This window comes from Ambystoma mexicanum, chromosome 5q, assembly GCF_040938575.1.
Source record: "Ambystoma mexicanum isolate Mex_15411 chromosome 5q, UKY_AmexF1_1, whole genome shotgun sequence".
Taxonomy (NCBI): domain Eukaryota; kingdom Metazoa; phylum Chordata; class Amphibia; order Caudata; family Ambystomatidae; genus Ambystoma; species Ambystoma mexicanum.
The window spans coordinates 275,748,674-275,775,132 of record NC_090933.1 but is presented as its reverse complement, the minus strand read 5'-3'; the positions used below and the strand labels follow the sequence as shown (position 1 = coordinate 275,775,132).

Genomic DNA, 26,459 nt, shown 5'->3' with positions numbered 1-26,459 from the left:
AACATGTAGACTTAAGGTTTCATAAGTTTTTCTTTGCATTTGAATTAAATCAGGATGGGTAATTACAAGTGATCTCTTATATTTGCGCGTGGTTTTAAGATCTAGATTGAGAGCTTTGAGGGGGAGCTAATACAGGACTAACATCATATTCAGTTCACAGTAAAGTATTTTCATAAATCACAACACACGTTCAAAAATCTAACCACCGCAATCTGTAAATTCACTCTTTTCCCGTTTAGCATATCAAACCATAAGAGCTCTAGGTCCACACATTCAGTGTTGGGTACAAACTTACTAAAATAGTTGATACGTTCCTTTAAGCCATCACATATGGTCAACAAATGCAACAATGATTCTCCCTGATCTTTTTCTTTACAAAACCTACAAGGCGAGTATCCCTTAGGGTTGCCATTTCTAATGTCGATAATCTCACCCGTGCCCAACACATTGAATCGAAACCTCATGAATTTCTGCCTCCATTCTCTGTTCGGGAATTTGATTAAATATGGCACGGGTTCCCCCATCTTTTTAAAGTTATTTACAATTTAATGGCAGAGTTTAGACTTCTGAATCTCGTCTACTGTGAGGTTCCAGTCCGCATGTAATAGTAAAGTTTTCACCTATAGGGTTTTTGATTAGTAGATCTCTCGACACCCCCAAGTTATCTAGTACATTGTTGGCTTCCTACATCATATCCTTCAAATATTTTGATGAGGGAGTGCCACTCCTGATGTCCCTAACCAGGATGTTGTAAAGTGTGGATTTGTGGATAGTCAACAATTTCCGATATAGGCCCAGTCTTCTCCATTCGATGACACTCCTCAATGAATGTAGGCCCAGCTCATAGCGGATCACCCCTATTGGGACACATTTAGGCAAACATCTTACCATAGATCTAACTATCTTTGCTTCGTAGATTGCTACCTCAACTCCTACACCAAGACGGTACGAGCTCCAATCCATAGCAGGATTGGGCTACGATTCTGCTGTTATACAGGCAAAGACTAGGTAATAGGATAACTTACCATATTTCAAATCAATTTTACGAGGTTGAACTATCATAGTTTCAACCTTTGCGTCCAAATAGTCCCTTAAATTTGCTTTTTTTTGTCTCCAAATACAGGGTACCCTAGGTACCTGAGAGCAGAACTCATAGGGAGTTTTTTGTGGTTTAAGAACCAGGAGAAATGTTTAGATTTTTTTTTTACTGGAGAGACATACTATCACTGTCTTGGTATAGTTGATTTTGAGGGCATTAATACTGATGTATTTATTGAAGGCTGACAGAAGGCGCTGAAGGCCAATGGGAGTGTGGTCGTATATGGTGACATCGTCAGCATATGCAGTCCATACTAACCACCTACTGCCTTCAATTTTAGGCAAAGCGACTAAGATTTACGAAGCTGTTGTCCATATCCGAAAAGTACAAATTAAAAAGGGTTGGGGTGTATATACACCCTTGCCTTAGACCATTCGTGACCAAAATTTCCTGAGATAAGTTGCCCTTGGTACTAAGTCGTACCTTTAATCTAGAGTTCTCGTGCATGCAGTACAGGATCGATAGAGAGGGAGGCATTCCCAGAGAGTCCAGTTTGGACCACAGAATTGACCTGTCCACAAGATCGAACGCAGCGGTCAGGTCAATAGATGCAACATAGACGGGGATTTCCTGAGGTCCATGTATTATTTAGTAAGATGTTGATTATCAAACCTCCTGCATTTGTGCCTACATTCTTCCTGAAGCCAAACTGGTATGGCGACAAGATATTAAATTTGTCAATCTAAGTCTGAATGTGCTCCATGACAATACTTGCAAAGATTTTTGAATCGACATCCAGGAGGGCAATGGGCCTGTAACTAGCAGGGGAAGCCCTATCCCCTTTTCTATATATTGGAACGATGTAAGACATTCTCCAGCTAGTAGGGAAAATCCTCGTAGTGAGAATGTCTTTAAATAAAAAAAAAATAACATTTTCGCCCATAGCCCTGCATTACCCTTCATAACGTTGTTACAAAGCTGATTTGGACCCGGGGCCCTGGAGGACGAGCATTTGATGATTTTGCTTTCAACATATTTGACCCCAAAGGGAATATTCCATGGGGTATTAAAAATATGAGACGGAGGTCTCCAGGTTCTGGTCGAAGATGAGTAAAGTGTGCCGAAATGGCCTTGCCATTTCTCCGTACTTACGCATACAGTTTGGGCTTTACTTTGTGCGTACCCACACTTATTTATCAGTGTCCAGAACCTGCGGGTATTGACCTCTCCAAGTGAGGCCAGCATGTCTACGGCATCAGCATGGTATAATTGCGCACGCAAACCTCTGGCTTTCCTCTTCCATCTGTTTTTTAATCGATGAAATTCACTCTGGTCTATAGCTATTGTACCTTTTCTATGAAGGCTTAATAAAACCGCGTATTTCGCGATTGCGCTCCTTCTTAAGGTTTTGCATCTCACCCAAAAACACATCTTTATGGGGATTTTGTCTCCTCAAGCATGTTTTTTTATTTTTTTCCCAAACTTAGATAGGACTACGGATGAGATGTAACCCGTGAACGAGTTGTGTGTATATAACAATTTTTTATGGGTAAATACTGAGTTGTCAAAGTCATCCTGAAAACATATGTTGATTTTACCAATATTGGATTTGTGCCATACGATTCTATTCTGCTGGGCATTAAGGAGTACTGGCATATCATAGATACAGTTCTCGACCACACTTTCCACTATCGCCATTGTCATATTTAGCATCTTGTGATCACTTTCCCCTGAGTCAATCAGATTAAACTCATTAATAAGTGGAAAAGTTTTGATGCATGCAAAGATGTAATCTATAGTGGAACTCCACTTTCCACTTGACCAAGTGGCAGTATCACCTGTACCCTCCATTAAGTTGTTTACACATTGCATGCCCCAGCGCCCAAGGAACTGCACCCATAATGTCCCCTGGGCAACTTTCTGCAGATCCCTCCGTTCATTTTTGTTCACACTCTCAGTTCCCACATACCCTTCGTCTTCAATGAGGATTTCAGAGTTAAAATCTCTGCATACTATAAAATACAGATCGTTATCCAATTCTAGACATTCTTCAATCGTACTACCAATCGAGTTAGTACATATATTTAAGTCACATCCATATTACCAATATATATTAATAATTAATAGATGCTTCGGGGTACACTTCCAATCCACTTTTGTGAGGACCCCTATACATCCACTACTTATTCAAAAATTCTTTATAATATTGAAGTTGGAATTATTTTTAATGGCAATTAATAGGCCCTCTGCAGGTCTACCCATAGCTTGTTTTGTGGCTGGTTCTTGAAAACTTGTAAAACTATCTAATGATATTGTGTTTACTGCCCAGGTTTCTTGAATGCATAGAAAAGAGTATTTAAGCAGCTCCGAGCAGATTCTGACCGAGTGTAGTAATGGACAGGATCCTCTCGAATTCCATGACAGAAAGTTTAACTTAGCAGTGCTTTAGGTAGAGTTTTTCAGTCCTTGTATCTTAACTAAGGATTCCTTCAGGGATTCTGCCAACAATCTAAGCTCGGTAACTTCATTTAATAATTTCTCGGGGGAAATATTACACCCACCTTGTGCTGCGTTGTTCTCATATGATCCAGGGGGATATCCTGTTTGCTCCCGACCCCGATGTGGTTCAACCCCTTTGCTGAAGTCTACTATGTCACACCCGAATCTTTGCAGGGCCACACCTTCAATTAGCACAAGTTCATAGGTAGCTCTCGAGCAGAACACAATCCTTACACAATTGTGCCTAGTGGGATGAATAAAGTCAACGAGCTTGATGTCAGCCGATGAAATTAGAGAAAGGCGCGGAATCTCGTTAAACAGAGAGAGGATTCTCCCACAGTTTAGTGAGGGAGGCCTACTGTTAATACGAAGTTCAGCATAACGCTGGGGTCTTCGATGTACTTTGGTTCCCCCCAGTCTCTATTATCCTCTATCCATGCATTTTGGGACACAGTGTTCGGTAGCTTTCCAGATTCCCACTTCCACCCTTCTCCCACTATGGTTTCAGACGGGATCTCCTGCCCATAGTTGGACTCTCATTTTTTCCCGACCTTTGTCCCGATTCCACAAGTCACATTTTTCTCTAATTCTATCTTCAAATTCCTTATCTGCAAGAGAGGAGAGGCCACCCCCCCCCCCCCGTCTGTCCTTGTTCGTTTTAGCGACATTCACCGGAGTCATTGATGGTTCACCTCCATGTTTTACAGCTGTACCGGGGATGTTTAGCCCAACTATCTGGGCAGAGACCTTGTCATCGTGGAGACGATGGATTATTTGCTTTGACACCATGGGCGGGGATACCGCTCTCCTGCTCGCCTTCCCCGTAACCATGCTCCATCTGAGACATAAGTACAGGGAAGGGGATACCATGCCTTGATGGGTGCTGAAGAAGTTTGATTAATGCTTCCTGCACCAAATTCTTTATGCCCTCACTAGGCGCCAAGGGGGATGCATTTAAGTTTGCTTCCCCACTAGCATTCCCTCTTGCAGCGCCAGTCCCCTCCTTCTGCACCGAGAGGCAGGCAGTGTCACGCCCCTTCACCAAAGGGAAATTTGGTGTTTTTCCCTTATCTATTTCCTCATTCTCAATCAGGATCTTTTCCTTAATTTTGGTATTGAAGAACAGTTGGATGCTCCGCACATCTTTATTTGCTTCAATTTTACTCATTAAATTTTTTATTTTGGTCTATTTTTTTCTTTTTGTTTGTTTCAGTTTTTTGATTTTTTTTTTTGGGCATAGGCTTTGTTTCTTTATGGTTCATGGCCTCTGATAGTGTATCTGAGGCTTCCCCATATTCATGCCCTGGATTGTCTGATGCAGTAGGTTGCGGGAGGATCCCCTCCCTCACTTCAACTGGGCTGGCAAGGGCAGCCTTTACTTTGAGGGCCAACTTACTTTCTTCGTTCAATTGTGTAAAATCAAGGATTCCATCTTCCCCTGATAGGGTACAGATGTCTTTGACATTTGTGGTAGAGTTTTTTATTTTACTGGGAGGTTGAATTTTAGGTTTTTTAGTTTGCATTACTTTACCCGCACACTTTGCTCTTCTTTTGAGGGCCCTTGCTCTCATTTTCTTTTCTCTACGGGATATAACATGAACAAAAGGACATTCATCTTCCTGATTAAGATCTTTGTTCAAAGGGTAGTTCGCTTCATTGTTTAAGGCAGCCTCCTCCGCAATTACCTTCAATAATGCTGAGGGGATATCTAGTTTGTTCCTGGCACTTGAGTCAGAAGTATTTGGTTCTGTGTTACTACTGGATTCAGGTTCCCTATCATTAGTAGTTTCCACCAGTTTGATCTTTTCTGAGTTGATTGGTATAAGTTTCATTAATTCCTGCATCTCTCCCGACTTATTCTCCAACTCAAGGGTATTATTCCTAGATTCTAGGGTACCTTTGGATGATACTATATTTAACCAGGGATTTATGTTCTTGTTCAGTTCATGTTTCCACCTCCTCTGTTTGGGACCCTACCCCATGTCTCGGTACTAGTTCCTTCGGGGGTTGCGATGTAGAGTAGATACTTTGGGCGTGTACAAAACCCTCCAGCCTACTGATTTTTTCGGAGCACTCCACCAGCATATGTCTCAGTTCCTGTATATCACTGCGGTTCCTTTCGTGCCCCTTATCCGGGAGGTTCAGAATCCTAGTAAGGACAGGAAAGGACTCAAGTTTAGATTCACTCTCTTCCGCTAGAAGTTCGTTTCCACGCTCATTGGGGGTGACAAGTAAAGTCGGGCTTGAGCAGGTGTGAGTGCCCGGCTTAGGATCCCCTGTGCTGGCAGGGCCAAACATTCCCCTCACTCCACCCGTTGAATAAACATCAGAGCATGATATTGGCATTACAAATTGCTCCTCCAGTCTTCGTCTTCCAATCAAGGGTTTGTAGAGGTGCACATTGTCAAGGACTCCGCCCCTTGCCCTTACCGGAGTTGAGGGGCCAATTGGGAGTCTGACCCTTCTATCCAGCTCTGCTGAAACCACAGGGACAAGGAGAGATTTATCCAATTGTGGCGTGTGAGGAGAAGTGTGATCCAAGTTTAACACAGAGGGTCTTATTGGGAGATCGTGGCCACTTAAAGAACTTATATGCGTTGGATCTTCTAGGCAAACTAGTTTGTTGAGTTCGTCCGTAGGATCGCTGAAGGAGCTCCGACAGATTTCGGGAGCGGGGGGAAGTCAATGCTACTCAAATCCCACTTTCCAGCAGCCTCCTCCACCAATTGATCCTTTAATTCTATTGTGTTCATTTTCCCGTCAAAATATGTGGGTATCGGGGGATTTTGTGTATTTAGTGCGTTTATGAACACAAAAGTTCCACAAGCAATTGGGGTAGGTTTTCCCCCCTGTCTATTTTTTGAACCCTCACACGGCGTAGGTATCTTCCCACTCCGTAGGATTCCTACCATGCTCCGGAGAAGACAAATAATATGGCCTTATATGTGGTGCTTTGTATCACTTATGATTTTATAGTTTGCTCACTTTCTCCTACGGGCAAAATACAGGTTTATGGGCACAGCAATACAATCACCACTACCCCTCCGTTCTATCCCGAGTATTATAGCTTCTGCTTTTATATACGTGGGAATGAAGGGTGTAACTTTTTTTATGCTACATCAGATAGCAGGGTACCCTCTCGATACCCGATCACTAATTTAGAGTAGAAAATATACAGCGGTTCAAGTTACGCGATTTCTCAACGGACAGTAACACACGTGCAGGGGGTGTCCCAATGCGGCGCTTCATACGCAGTTCGGGACAGAATCAACAATATCTACGTCTAAACAATAGGGATTTTGCGGTTACCTCCTTAGGTCATTTCCACGAACGCTGCTCCCCTCAGGCACGCTAGAGATTGTTCAGCGTTAATGCAGTTTCTCTAGTACGACGGCTTTACTACTCCCCCTCCTTGCGTCCAACACAATACTGCGAGGTTTCACGGACAGTAGACATACACAAAGAGATGGAAAGTGGTGCTGCCGGATGACTCGTGGGGTCGGGGGGGGTTTCCCGATGTACTCTGACTGTTAGGTACCGTGATTTGTTCCTCACACGTTAGAAACGTGATTTTTCAAGCCCCGTGAAACACCACAAATGGAACAGCCAAGGAAAGGAAATACACCGCCCACGCCCTCTGCTCCCCGGCTAACAGGCAAACAGGCACTTCCTCGGTGCGCGCGGCCGTGCCTATTTCAGGAGTTTGGTGGAAGTGGGCGGGGCTTGTGCTAAAGAATAAGAAAATAGGAATATAAGTATACAGATTCAGGAATTAGTGTAATAAATTATGAAAAAGTCACATTGCAGGTTTGTTGGTTTAGGCTCACCCAAACAATAGAATATAAATGTCCAGAAGGGTCCAGTAAAGTCCAACACGAGTTCAGGGATTACGAGAGCCTACAGGCAAACAGGCACTTCCTGGGCACTTCTCGGTGGCAATCAGATAACGTTGCCTTGTCCACAATTTTGTGTTTAGGACACAAGTGTGAGCATTTCCAGTTATCAACGCGCAGCTGTCCCCACAAGACGGGTAAGCCCGCTTCAGACATTTTGCTGAAAATTACACATTAATGTGTTGTACTTTTTAACGAAGAGCAATTCTAGCTCCCTTGCATCCTAGTGATGTTGCCCCGTTTTTCATTAATTTTAATACAGGACACATCTGAAATAACACGCCACATCCCCTAAGTGGATTAACGGCAATAGGCGCCCAATGTGACATCTATCCTTTGGCACATTCAGCCTAAGGAACTTTATACCTATGGTTTAATTCTTCATGCCCGTACGTAAGTGATGTTCATTAGCCATCCTGTGATTAATTCCCCCCTCTATGGAGCTTCCTCTTACCACACTTCTTTACTCTTTCAGCACCTCTGAACATCCGAGACTCTACAGTCTTTTCCTGTCCTGACGAAGGCCCCAACATCAATAGCCCCACACAGGGCCGAAATACCGGGTGTAGACACTATCTCTCTTAAAGCACAGTGTTATCAACTTTGACTGTTGAATATAAACGCATGTACTAGAGATTTGCCTTTTTCATTTGTTCATTTGTTTCTGACCCCTGTTGCCCCCCTTCTGGGAGCGCGACAGTAGCTTCTGTATTTTTGTCTACTGTTTTAGAATGTTTTGAACAAGAATGCTCACTTGTTTGTTGTCTTTTTGCCTTATGACACAAACTATTGTTGTTTATGTTGTTAGTAAACAAATGATGTTCAGTATTATGTTGAAACTAAAGAAACATATCAAAAACTACTTATAAAATGTTCTTTGTTTTTGAAAACAGAGGTGTCTGTTCTCTCTGTACATTTGATGCACGAATGCTCTAGATAAGCAGTAAGGGTAAAGCTCCTAAATTAATTTTGTGCTCTTCCAACCCTTTCACTTTTGCTGTAGAGACAGTGTTAACAGACAATTTCAGATGTGCCTTTCATAACGGCAGTTTTCCCAGATATACTGGAGACAATATGTAGCTCTTTGAGGAGTTTTCATTGTAACCTTCTCTTGTGTTCATTTATGCCATTAGTTCAGAATTGAGAAGGTTTCAGCTCTGTGTACGTTTCCGCATTTTGGGATCGTAATGGCTATAAATTCTAATACATGAAGTAAGAAGTCTGATTTGTAAACAAATTTGTTGCATAACCAAATTGTCTGTATTTAAACATGTAACAGTCAGCAAAGTATATGCCTTGCCCACTGAAGGCACGCCTTTTTGTACCTTTTACATTTTAACTTTTCCGTTCTAAAATGTCCGATCTGATATCCAAGCAGCCATGGATTGTACACCACTCTATATGCAAAGACCATAGAGAGTATGCAAGATAAAAAGTTCTTTACCAATATCTACTCCCTAAACGTGACCAAGCAGTGTGTGCACCGCAAAACGCATTGTTTTTGTTGTGCTACTTTCTTTTGTCCACAACATGTTAATTAATAAAGGAATTATTCATTGCCTGGCCTACTTCTGGTGATTGGACCCAGCGTCCGCAGTGCATTAAAACTCTTCATTTATTAATTTAGAAGATTGGAAAAACAAAGAAACATATTCATAACAACCATGAAGCATTTCCACCACTAATCTTTTCTACATCAACGCATCCATAACATATTACTTATAATAACATTTCCTTATCTTATCTAAAATAATAAGTTCAATATATTAGCAAAACCCAACAGTAGAATTATCATAGTTAGACAACAGAAACACAGCACAATACGAACCAACAAAGAAAATTAATCCTTATCCCTCTTCCCATCACATCCTATCTACTCTTTATGATTAAGATACATTGCTTCCACTATATAATTCATGAAATGATCCCCAAATCTCCAGATATTTTCCTTCGGTTTCTTGTTTTTTAAACATTACTCTCTCATACCTAGCCAGAATTCGTAGATCTGACAACCAACCTTCCACATCTGGATTTGTCTGCAATTTCCAGACCCTCAGAATCTGCTTAGCAGCTACCACCAAAACTCTATTAATCCACCCACTATGTTCTTTAGCCATCATACTCCTCCCAGAGTTTGAAAGCAAAATTGTTGAATAGGGCGACCTAGACCCATAGTATGCAGCAAAGTACCTGCTTTTTAACCGAAGCCCCAACATAAATCATCATTAATCAAGCCTAAATTAGCCATTCTCCCTGGTGACCAATATAAACGGCACAAGACCCTTTGATGTATGCACTTAAACTCAGATCCATTTTAGAATGTGTGCCAATTCTCAGTAAGTTGTCCCAATCTTTTCTGGTTATATCCTTCACCCATGCCTGCCTTAGATTCTCCCACAAATTCACACATTAACACTCCATTGGCATCAACTTCATATAGGGCGAGACCATACATGGAGAAGAATAAATTAGATTGCAAGCTATAGGGATGGTGAAATTGAAGCAGTTGAAGAATAGGTTAGGGGAGCTAGAGGAAATTCAAATTGTCTAGGGATGATTAAGTGGTGATGGATACAGCGAAGGATTTATTGAAGAATGAAATGGATTTACAGAGTGAGAAATGTATGTTTTATATGAAACAAAAGTATTGGGAGCAGGGAGATAAGGGTGGCAGGTTATTAGCAAACAAGTTGAAGGGCTTGATCGATAAGGTATACGTTAAAAAAATAGTGAATGAACAAGGAGTGCCAAGGGTGAAGAGGGATGATAAAACTATCGCATATAAGAGATTCTACTGAACATTATACACTTAAACTCGAATTTCCTACAGTGGACCAATTGGAGGACTTTTTGGGGAAAATTGGTTTGACAAAGTTGACAGATGCCGATTACGGTGGATGAGGTGCTAGGAGCCATTGATCAACCTAATGTGGGCAAGTCCCCAGGTTTAGATGGTTTATCAGTTGAGATCTATAGAGCTATTGGACCTGTGTTAGCACCATTACTATGTAGTTTATAAAACTGTTTTATGACAGAGGGAGGGAGTTAAGTGTCCATCGATGCAGGAGGCTTGCATTACAGTTCTCCTGAAACCGGGTAAAGACAATACAAGATGCGAGAACTATAGGCCAACATCATTACTTAATGTAGATGCAAAAATATTCACCAGGATTTAGGCCAGTCGCCTGAATGTATACATTGAAGGATTGATTGAGCATTCACAAGTGGGATTTATGCGAGGGAGGTATGGATATGATCATAGAAGCACAATCAGACTAAATAGGGCATCCAAAGGAAGAATCCGACAATATCATGCTGATTTTTATGGACACGGAGAAGGCATTCGATAGACAATTGGGACATTTTGGATGACACACTTCAGAAAATAGGCTTTGGTGGTGCTTTCTTTAGGACTATTAAGGCTTTACATTCATCAATTAGTGCAAAGATATGGGTAAATGGAGAGCTGTCCGCTTCATTTCAGTTGTCTAGAGGTACCAGATAGGGATGCCCATTATCTCCTCTGCTCTTTAATTTGGCGCTAGAACCCTTAATGACTTATATCAGGCAGGAGTTGGAAATACAGGGGCTTAAGGTTGGGGATAAGGAAATCAAAGTATTGGGTAATGTGGATGACAGGACTATAATTTTGGCTAATCCAAGGGAAGTCGGTACTAAATTTAAGAGTATGATAGAGGAGGTCGGTTGTCTATCGGGTCACAAGATGAATTGTGGAGAACTCGGTGGTGTTCCCATTAGATAGTACTGTTAGGCAGAAACCTGTGCAGTTCCCTTAGGGAACCACTGCAAAAAGTTTAAGACCACAGGAGTTAGCAGTAAACCCAATTGGTAGCAGTCTGCACCACCCAGATTTACCTGGTAGCTGTGGCTGAGCAGCCAGACTTCTCTCAAGAAGAGTTAGGCAGTATATAGAGCATACACAATAGGGAAGGTACACACAGTAGCACAAGCAAACACGGACCAGAGATTTGGTGCAAAAGATATATAATTATTTATTTTAAAACACATCTAAGAAAACACACTGGAACTAATCTCAAGCAAGTTCAAAAACACAGTTACTAAAGTATATACACTCCCTTAGAAGAATATTAGACAAGTCTTAAGTAAAGTCCCGCTTATTTTCAGACAGCGGTGAGCGCTTAACGCAGATGGCACTCTAATAATTCGGTTCAAAAGGGAGAGAAAGGCAGAGCATAAATTGAAACAGATCCCAACACTTTCAAAAGAACACAGCAAGAGAGGAAGGCAGAATCAAACCGTGAAGTTAGAGTTCAGAAAGCCGGATCCACTTTAAGAGGATCAGAACGAAATGTGTCCAAGGTCACACGGTTGAAAAGTGCACAAAAGTCTCGAAAAAGGTTCAGAAAGAAGTTGGACCAAAAGAAAGGGACCAGTTAGATGGTCAAGAGGCCAGCCCAGTTTAGAAGGTTAAGGATTTACTGTCACCTTGTAGCAATCTATAGCAAGGGAGGCCAGGCAGACAGTACCTTGAAATGGTGAGAACACTCCAGCGGGGGCAGTTGTTCCTGGCAGCGGTTGCGAGTTGGTGCTTCGTCCGGCAGAAGAGAAGATCTCGTCGGGGAGGAAAGCAGGGGGTCGTTGTACTGCCAGGGAAGAAACGAGCCGCAGAGTTTCTCGATTCAAAGGAGTGGTCCTTTTATTCGCGGTTCAGTGGTAAGTGGCTATCCGGTTGCCGGGGTGCTTGGCACGGGCAATTCGACCACTAGACGTCTTGGTAGGCGAAAAGGAAAGCAAACTGGTTGTCCCCACCAGCTCAAGGGGAAGAGACTCTCCGGCAAGAAGATCTCCTCTGTCGTCGGGAAGTGGTGAGACGGTTCAGCAGGGCTCCACCGGTGGTGCGTCGTTGCAGGTCGGCTCAGCTTCTCCCTCTTCGGATTCTCAGGTCCTGTGGCGACTTCTGAAGTTCCAGTCCCAAAAGCCCTGCTTTTATGCAAGAAACCCCCATTCATTCAGCCTAGCTGTCAATGAAACAAATCACACAAGAGTGTGACTTGAGTTGCCAAGGCAACTCAGTCCAGGGTGCCTAAACCCCCCTCCCACACCCGCTGTGGTACCCAGACAGAGTGGCACCACTTTTGGAGGCTTCTGTGGAGAAGCCTGTCAAAAAGTGGAACAAAGGGCTCGACTTGGGTTGGAGTCCCAGAAGAGAACACAAACGCCATTTTAGAATCGAGTTCTGGCAAAATACCAACCGGTGAATTAATATTAAATAAATAAACCGGCGGTATGTTCGAGGCTATAGGAATTAAATAATTAAAGTTGGTAGCCTCGAACAATGGGAAAATCCCAAAGAGATATATTCGCGGTCGAATATAAAAAGTAGTATCCACTGCCACCAGCCAAAACTCGATCAGGGGGGACGGAGACGTGCCCCCTCGAATAACAGCCCCCGGGGCAATCGAATTGCCCCGACCAGTATGTCCACAATATGATTGTTTGTACTGGTTTCTGTTCATAATTTGGGACTAGTAAAGCCAATGGTGACTTTACATGCCCTGGGAGACAGTAGTCAGTCCCAGGGGATGGAGTCTATGGTGGGGTGTCACTATGACACCCCTGTGTCACTGCACTGAGGGTGCTGTGTAACACACATAGTAAAAACACATGAGACCCTATGGAGTAAAAGACCCCATAGTCCATAAAACACATTAACAGTCAAAGGAACCCCTCAAATCATGCCCAAGAGTGTGAGGAAAAGAGACTCCCTCTTGGCAGGAGAAAAAGACAAACTCCAGAAATCCAGCAAAGCTGCTGGGGGACTCACTAGGTTAGGAAATTCAGCCTAAACAGAGAATTCTCCCTAACAAGTACTTAACCATGTAGTGATTTGGGTTCATGGAATGGTCAGTGGGCTATAGAAAGTGTGAAATATTGGGGGGTCCATTTAGTTCGTAGAAGATAGTGGAATTTAACGTGGCTAAGATAATTGAGGTATTTCGGAAGGACATCTTGAAGTGGGATCGTTTAACATGGGCTAAGGTCAATGCAATAAAAAGTGTACTCTTACACTTTTGCTCTTCATATCATCCAAACAATTCCACTAAAATTCACTAAGAAGGTACTTAAAAAAAAAAAGTTCAAGCTTTTTTGTGGGGTGAAGGTACAAAGCCTAGAATCCCACGGCATGTTATGATTATGCCAGTGCGTGAGGGGGGGCTTTGGATATCCAATCTTGGAGGATTATTGTAAAGGGTTTGCATTAAAGAAAGCTGCGTTATACTTTAACAAAGGTAATAATGACATACCGTTGTGGAGGATTATTGAAAAGAATGCATTTCAGCCATGCTCATTGCGAGATGTATATACGATGGGAAAGAAGCCAAGTTTAGCTGCGAAATTGCCTACAACAGAAGTAACTGGAGAGACATTGAGATCTTTTATGACTAATGCGGGAGAGAATATATGGATTAATTATGAGGCGTCATTATGGCACAATTTAGGTTTGCAAATTGGAAATGGGACTTTATGTTGGCGGAGTTGGTTGAAGAAAGGTATCTTGAGGATATGTGATGTGTGAAAAGACTGACATAACATTCCATTTAGTGTGCTCAGAACGGAGTTTGGTTTGGGGGGAAAAGTGTAACATATCGGCCACGCTCCCGCAATGCCCGTTTGGATTTCAACAGGCGGAGCACACTTTTGTTTCTTCAACACTGGAGGTTGCCTTGGAGACACGGGGGACGCGTCCCGTGGCTCTGTTCCGTGTCACGTGTCATATCAGGTGACCGTGGCAAGTCAGGTTCCGCCCAGCAGCAACACAGTTATAACGTTGCTCGCAGGAGAGGACGCTGCTTCTAATTAGCGTTTACTTACCTAACCTCATCTGAATCCTTATTTGTTGTGTATCGAACCTCGGAATTCGATCAGACTCTTCTACTCGTCTCTCCCTTGAATATGGCGAACCGGAACCGGTCTCCTTACCGGTGACTCTTCCTTACCTCTGCAGTATCCAGTGGATCCCTCGTCAGCAGTTTCTCGGGGATCCATCATCCGCTGCAGTCTCTCGTGGTGTGTTCACATTAGCAGTTTACAGCACATTTCTTCAGTACCAATCTTGCTGGCTGACGTCTCAACAAGCGGGGATTGTCATCTCTTCCTGCTTCTGAACACGCGCTAATACTCAGGTGAGCCTTGCCCACTCCCTGTTTCTCATTCCATATTTCTCTGTTCTTATCTGAGGGGAACTAGGACAGTGTTATTTGTGCTACTCACCTCCTGGAACTTCCACCTTAAATCAAGAGGCCCTTTGACCTTCATAGAGACTAATCCTGTGTGGAACTGCTTGTCATTTACCTCTCTGGAATCCTAGTGCACTTTGGACGCTATCCTGGTTAGTGCACCATCCCGGCTCTAGTTGTGTTCCACTTGCCGTCCGGGGTCCTCCCTGTACTAACCATTCTGTTTGTTATTTTCTCCTGTCCACTTCTTACCTTGGTACCATTCCTGTTCTCCCCTAGGGTAAGAATCTACAAATTGTTCCAATTACTATCCTGTATTAATTTAGGAATACCTGGGTAATCGCTGTTTTTGTTCTACTTTCCCTAGCTGGTGGTTAACTCGAGAAACATCCCTATAATACTCCATCCTTGGGTTTTACAGGTAGATACATCTAGAATAGGGTACTTTTCACTTTTCTTTTCCGGGTTGCCTAACGTGTTCCTTTTTTCCCTTACAGCCCTGTCATAGTGGTGTGGGCATCTCCGCTCTTTTAAGTAATCCATCACTCTGTCTGTTACATCCACAGCAGGATAGATTGCCTAAAAGAGGTCCTCAAGTTGAGGAGGCCCGGTTTTGAGTGTATCCTTGGTTGGAAACACACAGCTTGGGCTGAACTATTATCTGGAGCAGCTCCCTCTTATCTGCGGAGTCCTGGTCGAGCAACGCCCCGGCATGTTCAGCTATTGGCGAGTTACAAAAAGAGAACATGGTCGATATATGGAGATGAGCTTACTACTAACACAAAGACAGGGAATGTTAAATACTCATCAATAGTTGAAAATCAATGATCCTATAGGTTGCTGTTCCGATTTGCTTATCGCTTGATGTGCTTTGCACCCTCAAGTAAACTGCACCGACAATGGGTGTGTGGCTGGCTGACATACCCTAGAGCAGACGTTAGTGGGAGGCGAGAGTTGGTGTGTTGCTGCATACTGGGACCTACTGTGCTCTCCCCACCTGTTGCCTCACCCTGGCGTGGTGGTTTGTTGCAATTCATTGCAGTGCAAATGTCCCAGAAACCGTGCATAGTAGGATTGAGGACCGGTCCCCTTCTATGACCATATTGATGTTTCGCTGATTTCAGGCAACCGTCTCATGTGTGAAGGTGCTGAAATCCGGGGAAAGGGGTAGGGTGTCCACATGTCAAGTAGCTAGTAATGTCCGGAGGGCCCCAACAGGTAACTATGCAAAATGTGGTTCAGATTGGTGAAAGTGTGGAATTGTCTAAGGAACAACACTTTGCCAAGCCACAAACAAAGGTAGAGTTTTGCTGAAATCCAGGGAAAGGGGTGGGGTGTTCAAAGGTCATGTAGCCAGTAATGTCCGGAGGGTCCTAACAGGTAACTATGCACAAATTGGTGCAGATTGGTGAAATGGTGTGGAATTATAAAAGGAACAACACTTCGCCAAGCAACATACCCAGTCACAAACCCACACATTTTCACTTTTATCATTATAAATTAGGTCCTTTTCATTTCAGAGACAGGGTACACAGGATTCCACAGGTGGGAACACCAACTAACATTTGTCCTGATGAAGGCCGTCAAAATCTAAAAGCTGTAAGAAGCCCACAAGGCCAAAACACATTGTCGGTGCACAATACATCATCAGCATAACACGTGCTGGGATAGTTTTGGGGCCGTTTTACCATTGTCGTCCTGAATTAGCCTCCTGGTCCTGTGACTTGGAATAGGAAGCCTCCGATCATCCAGAAGGGTGGTGGGACACCACTACCCTGCATCTGCTGTTCGTCTTGACTGCCCTGGGTCGTCACCACCAGCATTTCCGTTGTGGGGTCAATCAAACAAAGAGGCTTTAAACAAAGGTTTATGTGGCCAGTGTGGTAAGTCAGACAGAGGGGACAGACTGGTCACCACAAAAAGAAAACAGCTAGCATGATGGAATTTCCCAACTTAAAAAATAAAGAAAACAAATGCTCATCAGGATATCTCGCAAAAAAGCTGTCCCCTGTCCAAACCCATTTGATCCTATGCTCTATCCCTACCACTAATAAACTAAACACATTATCTTTGCCCAAGTAAGTTTGCCCCACTCTACTTGGCTTCTGGTGGGTGGTTTCTGAGCCCCATGTGTCTCTGGTTCCCTTCCTGTCTCAGGCTCCGGACTGCTGATACAGTTCAAAATTGGGTCCCTTAAGCCTTCCACTCTTCTTAGAGAAGGTTTATTTGGAACCACCATGCAAGCGTTCTTATCAGTTCAAAATGTTCATCTGCACATTGGAGTAGCTGGTTCTCTAAACCTATCCCCTTGTTGGCAACAATTTTCAGGAGTCCTGATGGTTCTGATTTTATATTCAGTCTCTTGTTTACCACTAATGGGCGATTTAACATTCTCTGGCTTTTCACATCTTTTAGCCCAGTATAGACCATCTGGCTCTTCAGGTCATCTAGATACAGTCTGGCTTTCGCCTCGTTGTGAGGCATTCTGTAACTCAGCCCCTTGTAGGCTATCTAACCTCTCATGTCGACTGGTTATCGTATGGCTTTCATCCCCTGATTGGGTAGTCTCTGGGTCAGCCCCTCGTGGGCTGTCTCAGTGTCTCACCGCCTTCGTCCTGATCCTTCCGATTTGCTGCGTACCTGTTCTTCAGCAGCAGTGCTTGTCTGGGAAGACAGCTTCTCAGTTCACTGTGGAACCACAACTCTGACGTCTTCGCAGTCGGGACTACCTTTTCGGTTCCTTCTGCCTGCAACCGACAGGACTTTGGCGTCAGGATGCTTGGACGCCTCCGTGCTGTTCTGGTGGTGACTCGCTCCTCTCTCAGTACGGCAGTTTAGCACTCCTCTGCCTTTTTGCCTTCCTGGACTCTGCAGCGTTCCGCAGGCTCAGGGCTTCCTTGGCCCACCATGTTCTCTGTGTGGTCCTGCTTCCAGGCTCCTCATGGAAGGGAGATGTAATTTATTTTAAAATTCCGTCCTAGAACGAGAGCGGAGACGCCATTGGTGCCATTCTTCAGGGATGGGCATTAATAGAACGAGGTCAGAAACCAAGCCAGACACCTTTAAAGGGCTCTTCACATTATGGTACTGCTCACTCCCCATATATCCAACAAATACTCGGGACTCTGAGTCAAGGGGAGGTGTAGTAACACCTTTACTTGGGGATTCCTTGTCCCAGGTAAGAGGGGCGAGGCACGCAATCCGCCACAGTAAGATTCCACTTTTTCTGCCCCTAATGGGTGTTAAGCGGAGCAAGCTCATCTGCCCAGTCCCAAAGCTGGTGGGTCCGCCCTTGGAGAAAAGGGATGAATTAACTGGATTCGTCTCACGAGCCAATAAGGTTGGTGCTAAAAAAACATCAAACACCCAGGACCACCACCACGTGTTGTAAAATGGACATGACAGAGACCAGGGACTGGTCCAAAACATCCATAGGGTGCAGGGCCAGAACAGCGAGCCAATGCATGTACAACAGCCATTTTTGGTCTGCCTCGTGGTTTCCTCAAACAAAAAGGCACAAGAAATAAAATGACAGACAGCACAGCATAAAGGTAAATTAGGCTACTAATGCAATGCATCTACTTGCGCCCATGGTGAAGCCACAGCTAAATTACAGCTGCCACCATCCTACTCACAAAAACGAATGCATGGTGATTACAGCAACAATGGGGTGCCAAAAAAGGACACATATGGGCTAGCATAAGACCATATACAAGAAATGGTTTGCTGTAAACAGGGAGAGTCCTGCTGACCACAAAAAGAAATCAAAGACCCCGGAAAACAAAGAGGAAAAGACAAAATGTTGAAGTGTCCCTGAAAAGAGACATCAGAACCTTGAAAAATGCAATTCTGCCCTAACAGGACCATGTGAGCACCAACCCTGGAACATGCTGTAATATTCTACATTCTGATGCTGGACAATAGGATCCAGTCACATCCCTGTTCCGTGGCACGTCCTAGAATTATAAGGGAAATGGGACAGAACATAACAGTATCAATCGTATCATTTATTTGGACATTGCAGACTTAAGGTCAAAGAAATGAGAGGCTTGAATGATATGCTTTAAACATACATTTTAACTGAAACTATACGAATAATAATAAATGTTGAAAGCGATAAAGATCGAACTGATGTTCAACAAATAAATATGGCACTCTAAATAATCAAAAGGAAAGCTTCACACCACACAATGTCATGGCATTGATATTGTGAACGCATATCTCTTACCCCCTGGTTTGTTTGATGAAATTTCTTTCTGTTGAAAACCTTCATTATCTTCTTGAAAATATCCAGTCACAAATGTTTCTTCTTGAGGCAAAACTAAAAATGTACCAAGACAGCATGTAAGTTAATTTCAGTCTTGTTTTTCAAAAGGTACATGACACTTTGGAAATAATATTGAGCATGTTGTTTTAGAGAGACATGAAAAATGTACAATTTGCTTAAGTAGTGTGCGCTTACCTTCTAGCACGGCACATTGTGGATAATGACAAGAAACAGGCCCTGGTCTTAATGGACAGGGCTTTAGGTGGATGTGGCTGAAAACGGCCAAGCTAACTAGGAATGTGGAATGAGGAGGATGGTGTGTGGAAATAAATGAATGAAGGGCTTTTCTGAATGTGTTCATTAAAAGGTTGAAGTTTGGTGCAAGTGATGAACAAGGATTAAATGCAGCAAGTGTGCCCAGAGTTGCTTGTAGCTGCAATTGTGGGATTAATGGGGTGGTGGTGTTGAGGGTTGATTCAATAGACGGCATACAGTGATGCAGGGGTGGATGGAGCAAGAACAATTTCTAGGCTCAAACGCAGTGGAGGAAATGCTGTAAAAATGCATGAAACTTTAACCCCACTAGATCAATGTTTTAATTGTTTTGAAGTTAAGAATGATGACTGTTAGGCAAAGTTTGAATGCAGGACCCTCTGGGACCACTACACACAACTAGGACTACAGGTGTATGGAAAACCAACCTTTGGTACAAGCCTGTACAACACAATTTTTGGTAGCATGCTGCGCAGTCAGGCTTATCTCAAGCGGGAATGTGAGCTTGTAAGGGTGTTACACAAAGGTCTACGATGACAAGTATTCAGATACACTTCTACTCAAGGTTTCTTGGTAAAACACTAATTTATTACAGTTATTTATAATGCATTCACTAAATAGGGCAACCAATATTACACAAAAATTATACTACAATACTGAATACTAAGCAGTTGAGCTCCTTTGAAGTAGGAGCCAAATACCATTGAAGTAGGAGCAAAAAGGCATAAATTAATAAAACGAATATTACAGTTACTCTAAAACAGTGGAAATAGTTTGAGTTCACCAGAGGAGTTGATTCAATGCAATAGGTTGGCCAAAGTCAATGGGCTATTGTCTTGTATAAGTAAAAATGGTTCTGCTATATAAAACGATAAAGTCTTTGCCACGGTTCTAAGAAGTAGTTCATGGAAGAAAGGTTCATATGTCGGGTCGCAAGCTGACTAGACCAGCAAGTTGCCAAAGTTCCACAAACTTTCTCAGTGAGAGGTAAGTTCTCTCGGTCGGGTTTTCACATTACCTTATATTGAAGAAAAAGATGCAGCTGAAGACTTCTGTTCCTGGCAGCTCCTGCAGATCTCGCTGTTCCTGAGCCCCTTTCGTGGGGACAAGAGGGAGGACTCCTGCACTGCACGGGGACTGGTCACAAAGCTGGCAAAATGGCAAATCTTCAATTCCGTTTGCTGTTTCTTCAAGCACACAGGCTGGTGTCTTTCTCCCTGGTTAATCCTAACCAGCTCTGAGAATGGTATCCAGGTGGCTTACGAGTTGATTGGTCCTACCAACTCAAAGGAAGAAGTCGTCCTTGAAGGGGCTTCTCAGTCGAGATGAACGTGGCGATTCGGACCTGCAGCAGGGCTCCACCGGGCAAACCAACGGTCCAGTAGTTGCAGCAGCCGTCCTCTTTCAGCTCGTCTTCGGTTCTTTCGTTCCAGTGGTCGACTGTGCCTTCCAAGCCAAGAGACATGCTTCTTAAGCCATTTTCTCCCATTCATTCCAGCCTAGCTGCCACTCACCCAGCAGGGTGGCTGTCCTTGCCAACAAGTCAGCCAGCCAATCACGCCAGAGTGCATTTGGGTCTCCAAGGAGACTAAGCAGAGGGAGTTTCAGGCACCTCCCTCACTTCCTGCCCATGCCAGACACTCGGACGCCAGAGGCGGTCTTCAGTCCTGAAGCCCGCCAAAGGCGATGAAATAAAGGGACCAAACCTAGTTTGGCGCGCACAGACGAACACTAGAAGGACCTTTCCAAAAAGAAATGGGGAAAAAAGAAGACCGGGACATGTTTAAACAAAGGGGCTTAAGGCGTTATCTTGAAAAACATGGCTCCCGCGAGTTTTAGCTACTGGTGTTCGCGGTCGGGAAAAATCATGGCAGTTCGTTGTAAAACCACTGCCACCAGCCATTCTGAGAGGAAAGGGTAGCATTTGAATGCTACATGAATAAGTAGACACAGGGGATACTAGGTGACCCCTCCAGCACTCTATAGGAAGATAGTATGTGCTGGGTCTAGGAATTTAAGAAGACTAGTAAAGTCAATTTAACCTTACGTTCTCTGGGAAACAGTAGTTTATCCCAGAGAAGGTACTTAAACCTTGGTTAAGCACTGAGGGTGCTGTGTGACACACATGAAAAGATGATGCCTATTGAGTTGTCTGAAACTCCAAAATCAAAGAACACAATGGTAAAACGCACATCAAAATACATGAGAGTGGGGAAAAAAGGGTCACACACTCTCCAGGTAAAAAAAATCAAGTCCTCAAAATCCAGCAAAGTTTCTGGGGGTCTCTCAGGTGAAGGAAATTAGCACTTTTTTGAGAATTCTCCCAAACGCTCGTCCCGCCTAGAATAAGGGACCAGAGGATTAAATCCACCACTGGATGAATCTCCTTACTCCAGTTGGTCATACATTCTGGAGACCATCAGCATTTTGGTGATTACATCCTGACCTGTGTTCAATGGTAAAATGAAACCCCTGGAGGCTGATTGACCATCTTAACAATTTAGGATTTTCCCCCTTCATCTACATTAACCATATCAAGGGTTGGCGGTCTGTCTGAATAACAAAAGTAGATCCATACAAGTATGGTCTAAATTTCTTCAGAGACCACACAATGGCAAAACACTCACGTCCTATGGTTGCCCAGCTTGTCTCAGGTTCCTTCAGCTTTCTGCTGATGAAGCAGATGGGGTGCTCCCTACCTTTCTCACCCAGTTGACTCAGAACTGCACCTATACCTGTATTGGAAGCATCTGTTTGCACTATGAAGGTTTGGCTGTAGTCAGGAGCTCTCAAGACTGGAACTTGACAAAGGGCTTTCTTAAGTCCTCCAAATGCCTTAGTGTACTCCTAATTCCACTTGACTTTCTTGGGGAATTTGGGTGAGGAGACCACACTCAAGGAAGAAGCTATGGACCCATAGTTCTTTATGAAGTTCCTATAATAACCAGTGAGACCTAAAAAGGCTCTCACTTGGGTTTGAGTAGTAGTGCTGGCCAATTCTTGTACAGCGTGTACTTTGCTAGGCAACGGCCTTATTTCACCTCCTCTTACCTCATGTCCAAGTTAGACCACTTTACTCTGACCAATTTGACATTTGCTTACCTTTATGGTCAGATGGGCCTGCTCAAGAGCCTGCAAAACATATCCTAAGTGGTCAACCTGTTCTTTCCAAGTAGGGCTGCACACTGCAATGTCATCCAAGAATGCCATGAATAAGACCTCCATCCCATTCAGAACTTGATTAACCATCCTTTGGAATGTAGCAGGTGCATTTTCTCATCCAAAAGGCATTACCTTAAACTGGTAGAGGCCTGCTGGGTTAGGAAATGCAGTTATCTCCTTGGCATGGTGTGTCAGCTATTTGCCAATAGCCTGATGTTAGATCAAATGTACTGAGGTACTTGGCTGAACCAAGCTTGTCCACCAGTTCATCTGTCCTAGTTAAAGGATGGGCATCAGTCTTGGTGACTGCATTAAGAGCTCTATAGTCCACCTAGAATCTCCACTCCTTGGACCCTGCCTTTGGCACTAGTACAACTTGCCTAGACCATGGACTTGTAGATGGCTCCATTACCGCGAGATCAAGCATCTTGTTGACCTCTTCCTTTATGTGGGTTCTTATATGGTCCAACATCCTGTAACCTCCGATTTTAACAGGTAAACATTCACCAGTGAGAATATCATGCTGGCCCCAAGGGGTCAATCCTGGTGATAGTGAAAACGGGGAGGCAAAATGATTTAACAGAAACTTGCACTCCTCCTGTTGTTCCAGTGTCAGATTAGAAGAGAGATTAACTCCTATCTTCCCATCTAAAGGTTGTCCGCTGAGGAGGTGAAGTAGAGGTTCACTCTCCTCCTAAGCAGAGGCTAGAAGCAAAGCTCCCACTACTGGTCTAGAGACATAGGCTTTGTGAAAGGGGGCCTCCTTAGGATTGCCCAAGTTCACCAAATAATTGACCCCTCCAAGTTTTCCCACAACCTTGAAGGGTCCAATCCATTTGTCCTGTAAGGCCCTCTGCCTTGTAGGTACCATAACTAGAACTTGCTGGTCTTGAGTAAACTCAACCATTTTGGCCTTCTGGTCATGCCAATGCTTCACCAGAGCCTGACCTGCTTTCAAGTTATCAGATGCTTCTGTCATCATGTGCGTCATTCTCCTGTGGAGACCGAACACAAAGTCAGTGACTCTCACTGGCTTGGGGGAAGGAGCACTCTAAAACCCCTCCTTAATTAGGGCCACTGGACCACAAACTGGATGACCATAGAGGAGCTCAAAGGGACTAAATCCAACTCCCTCCTCAGGCACTTCTCTATAAGCAAAGAGAAGGCATGGCAATAGAAGGTCCCATTTTCTATTAAGGGGTTCCTCTAAAGCACCCATCATGCTGGTAATAGTACTGTTAAACCTCTCTACCAACCCATTCGTCTGGGGATGGTAGGCAGTTGAGAACATGTAAGTTACTCCACAGTTTTTCCACATGGCCTGCATGTAGTGGGACATAAAATTAGATCCCCTGGCAGAGATAAACTCCTTAGGAAAACCTACACTGGTAAATATACCAAGTAGGGCCTTAGCAACAGCCTGAGCTGTAACAGTCCTCATATACATAGCTTCAGGATACCTAGTAGCATGGTCTACTATAACCAATATAAATCGATTGCCTGAAGAAGTTGGAGGGTCTAAGGGACCAACTATGTCGATTGCTACCCTCTCAAAAGGGACTCCCACCAACAAAAGGTGCCACATTCTTGGCTCCACTCTTGCCAGGTCTGACAAGTATGACAGCTCCTACAGAATTTATCTACATCAGACCCCAACTAAGGCCAGTAGAAATGGAGAGAAAGCCTTTCCTTGGTCTTCTTAAATGTTAAGTGACCAGCCAAAGGAATCTTATGGGCTAACTGTAGGAACTAATGTATTGTCTCCTGAGGCACTACAAGTCTTCTGTAGTACCCTGGGATAGACTCAGTAGGTTCACTGTAGAAGAGGCCCTCTTCCCAGTACAACCTGTGCTTCCCTGGCTCTTGCCCGTCCAGCAGGGAAGCTGCCTGTTGGCGAAGTCCTTCAAGAGTAGGACACTCTTTGACCTCTGCTGAAGTCTGCCCTACAGGGGCCACCTTCTGCCAGTAAAGACTGCAGCTCAAGATGGTCTTTAGGATCCAGATCTCCAACAGGGGTGTTAGGGAGAATTCTCATAAATGTGCTAATTCTCTTCACCTTAAAGACCCCCAGCAACTTTGCTGGATTTTGAAGACTTGATTTATTTTTACCTGGAGAGATTGTGAGCTTTTTTCCCCCCTTGCTCACGTATTTTGAATGTGTTTTACTCTTGTGTTCTTTGATTATGGAGTTTTAGACAACTCCATAGGCATCATCTTTTCATATGTGTCCCACAGCACCCTCAATGCAGTGACACAGGGAAGCCTTTCAGGCTGTCCCAAGGTTTAAATACCTTCTCTGGGATAAACTAGTGTTTCCCAGAGAAAGTAAAGTGAAATTGACTTTACTAGTCTTTTCAAAATCCTAGAGCCAGCACACCCCACCTTACAATAGAGTGCTGGAGGGGTTACTTAGTATCCCCTATGTCTAGAAACTCATGTAGCATCAAATTCTACCATTTCCTCTCAAAATGGCTAGTGGCAGAGGTTTTACAACAAACTACCATGATTTTACCCGACCGCAAACACCAGTAGCGTTAAATCGCGGGAGCCATGTTTTTCAAGGTGGCGTCAGAGCTCCCTTTGTTTAAACAGGTCGCCATTTCTTTTTGGAAAGGTCCTTCTAGAGTTTGTCTCTGCGCGCCAAACCAACTTTGGTGCCTTTGTTCCTACACCTTTGGCGGACTTTAGGACTGAAGACCGCCTCTGGCGCCCGAGTGTCTGGGATGGGCAGGAAGTGAGGGAGGTGCCCGAAACTCCCTGTGCTTAGTCTCCTAGGAGACCCAAATGCACTCTGGCGTGATTGGCTGGCTGGGTGAGTGGCAGCTAGGCTGGAATTAATGGGAGGAAACTGGATAAAAGACGAGTCTCTTGGCTTGGAAGGCAGAGTCGACCACTGGAACGAAAGAACCAAAGACAATCTTGAAGAGGACGGCTGCAGTAACTCCTGGACCATTGGTTTGCCCAGTGATGCCCTACAGCACGTCCAAAACGCCAGGTTCATCTCGACAGAGAAGCCCTGCAAGGACGACTTCTCCCTGTGAGTTGGTGGGACCAATCAACTCGTAAGCCATCTGGATACCATTCTCGGAGCTGGTTGTATTTTCCTCACAGTGCTGCAGGAAACCGAATAACCAGGGAGAGGGACACCAGTTTGGGTGCTTGACTACAGCTACCGGAATTGAAGATTTGCCATTTGCCAGCTTTTTGACTAGTCCCAGTGCAGTGTATGAGTCCCCAGACGTCCTGCCTCTTGTCCCCACGACTGAGGCTCAGGAACAGCGAGATCTGCAGGAACAGACGTCTTCAGCTGTATCTTTTTCTTCATTGTTAGATACTGTGAAAACCCGATAGAGAACTTACATCTCACTGCGAAAGTGCTTGAAACTTTGGCAACTTGGAGGCCTAGTCAGCTTGTGAGCCGACATATGAATCTCTCGTTTACGAACTACTTCTGAGAACTGGCAAAGACTTTTCCGTTTAACTACCAGAACTGCCTATCCTATACAAAACTTTAGCCCATTGACTTTGGCCTAACCTATTGCATTGAATTGACTCCTCTGGTGAACTCAAACTATTTGCACTGTCTAAGAATAACTAACCTTCTTTTTATTAACCTGTGCCTTTTTGCTCCTACTTCAAATACTCTGAATGTCATTTTGCTCCTCCTTCAAAGGAGTTTAAATGCCTCTGAAACTGATCGTGTGAAGTACTGAAGTATATTTTTGTGTGATATAGACAGCCTCCTTCTAGTGAATGTTTCATAACGGACTGTGAAGTTACGAAGTGTTTAACAAGAAGCCTTGAGTATAAGAGTCTGTTTGAATACTTGGGATTGTAGACCTCTGTGTAACATCATTACAGAGAGGTCTACAATCCCCTCTTGAGATAAGCCTGGCTGCTCAGCAACGCTACCAAAACTGTAGTACAGACTTATACCAAAGGTTGGATTTGCTTACACCTGTAGTCCTAGTTGTGTGTAGTGGTCCCAAAGGGTACTGCCTACAAACTCTGCCTAACAAGGGGAAAGGTCTTCTTCCAGCTCTGAATCGTCAGCAGCTGATTCAACCTCTCCTGGTTGTTTCTCACACTCCGCCTCAGCTCGTGGA

General features: G+C 44.0%; 1 protein-coding gene across 1 annotated transcript in view; it reads right to left on the bottom strand.

Annotated features, from left to right (window-relative positions):
• Positions 1-26,459, bottom strand: part of RTTN (rotatin) — a 2,784,523-nt gene that overhangs the window by 2,612,581 nt on the left and 145,483 nt on the right. Inside the window, exon 5 of the mRNA XM_069620779.1 lies at positions 18,880-18,972. Within this exon, the coding sequence (XP_069476880.1) occupies positions 18,880-18,972 (93 nt within the window). The remainder of the gene's footprint in view (positions 1-18,879; positions 18,973-26,459) is intronic.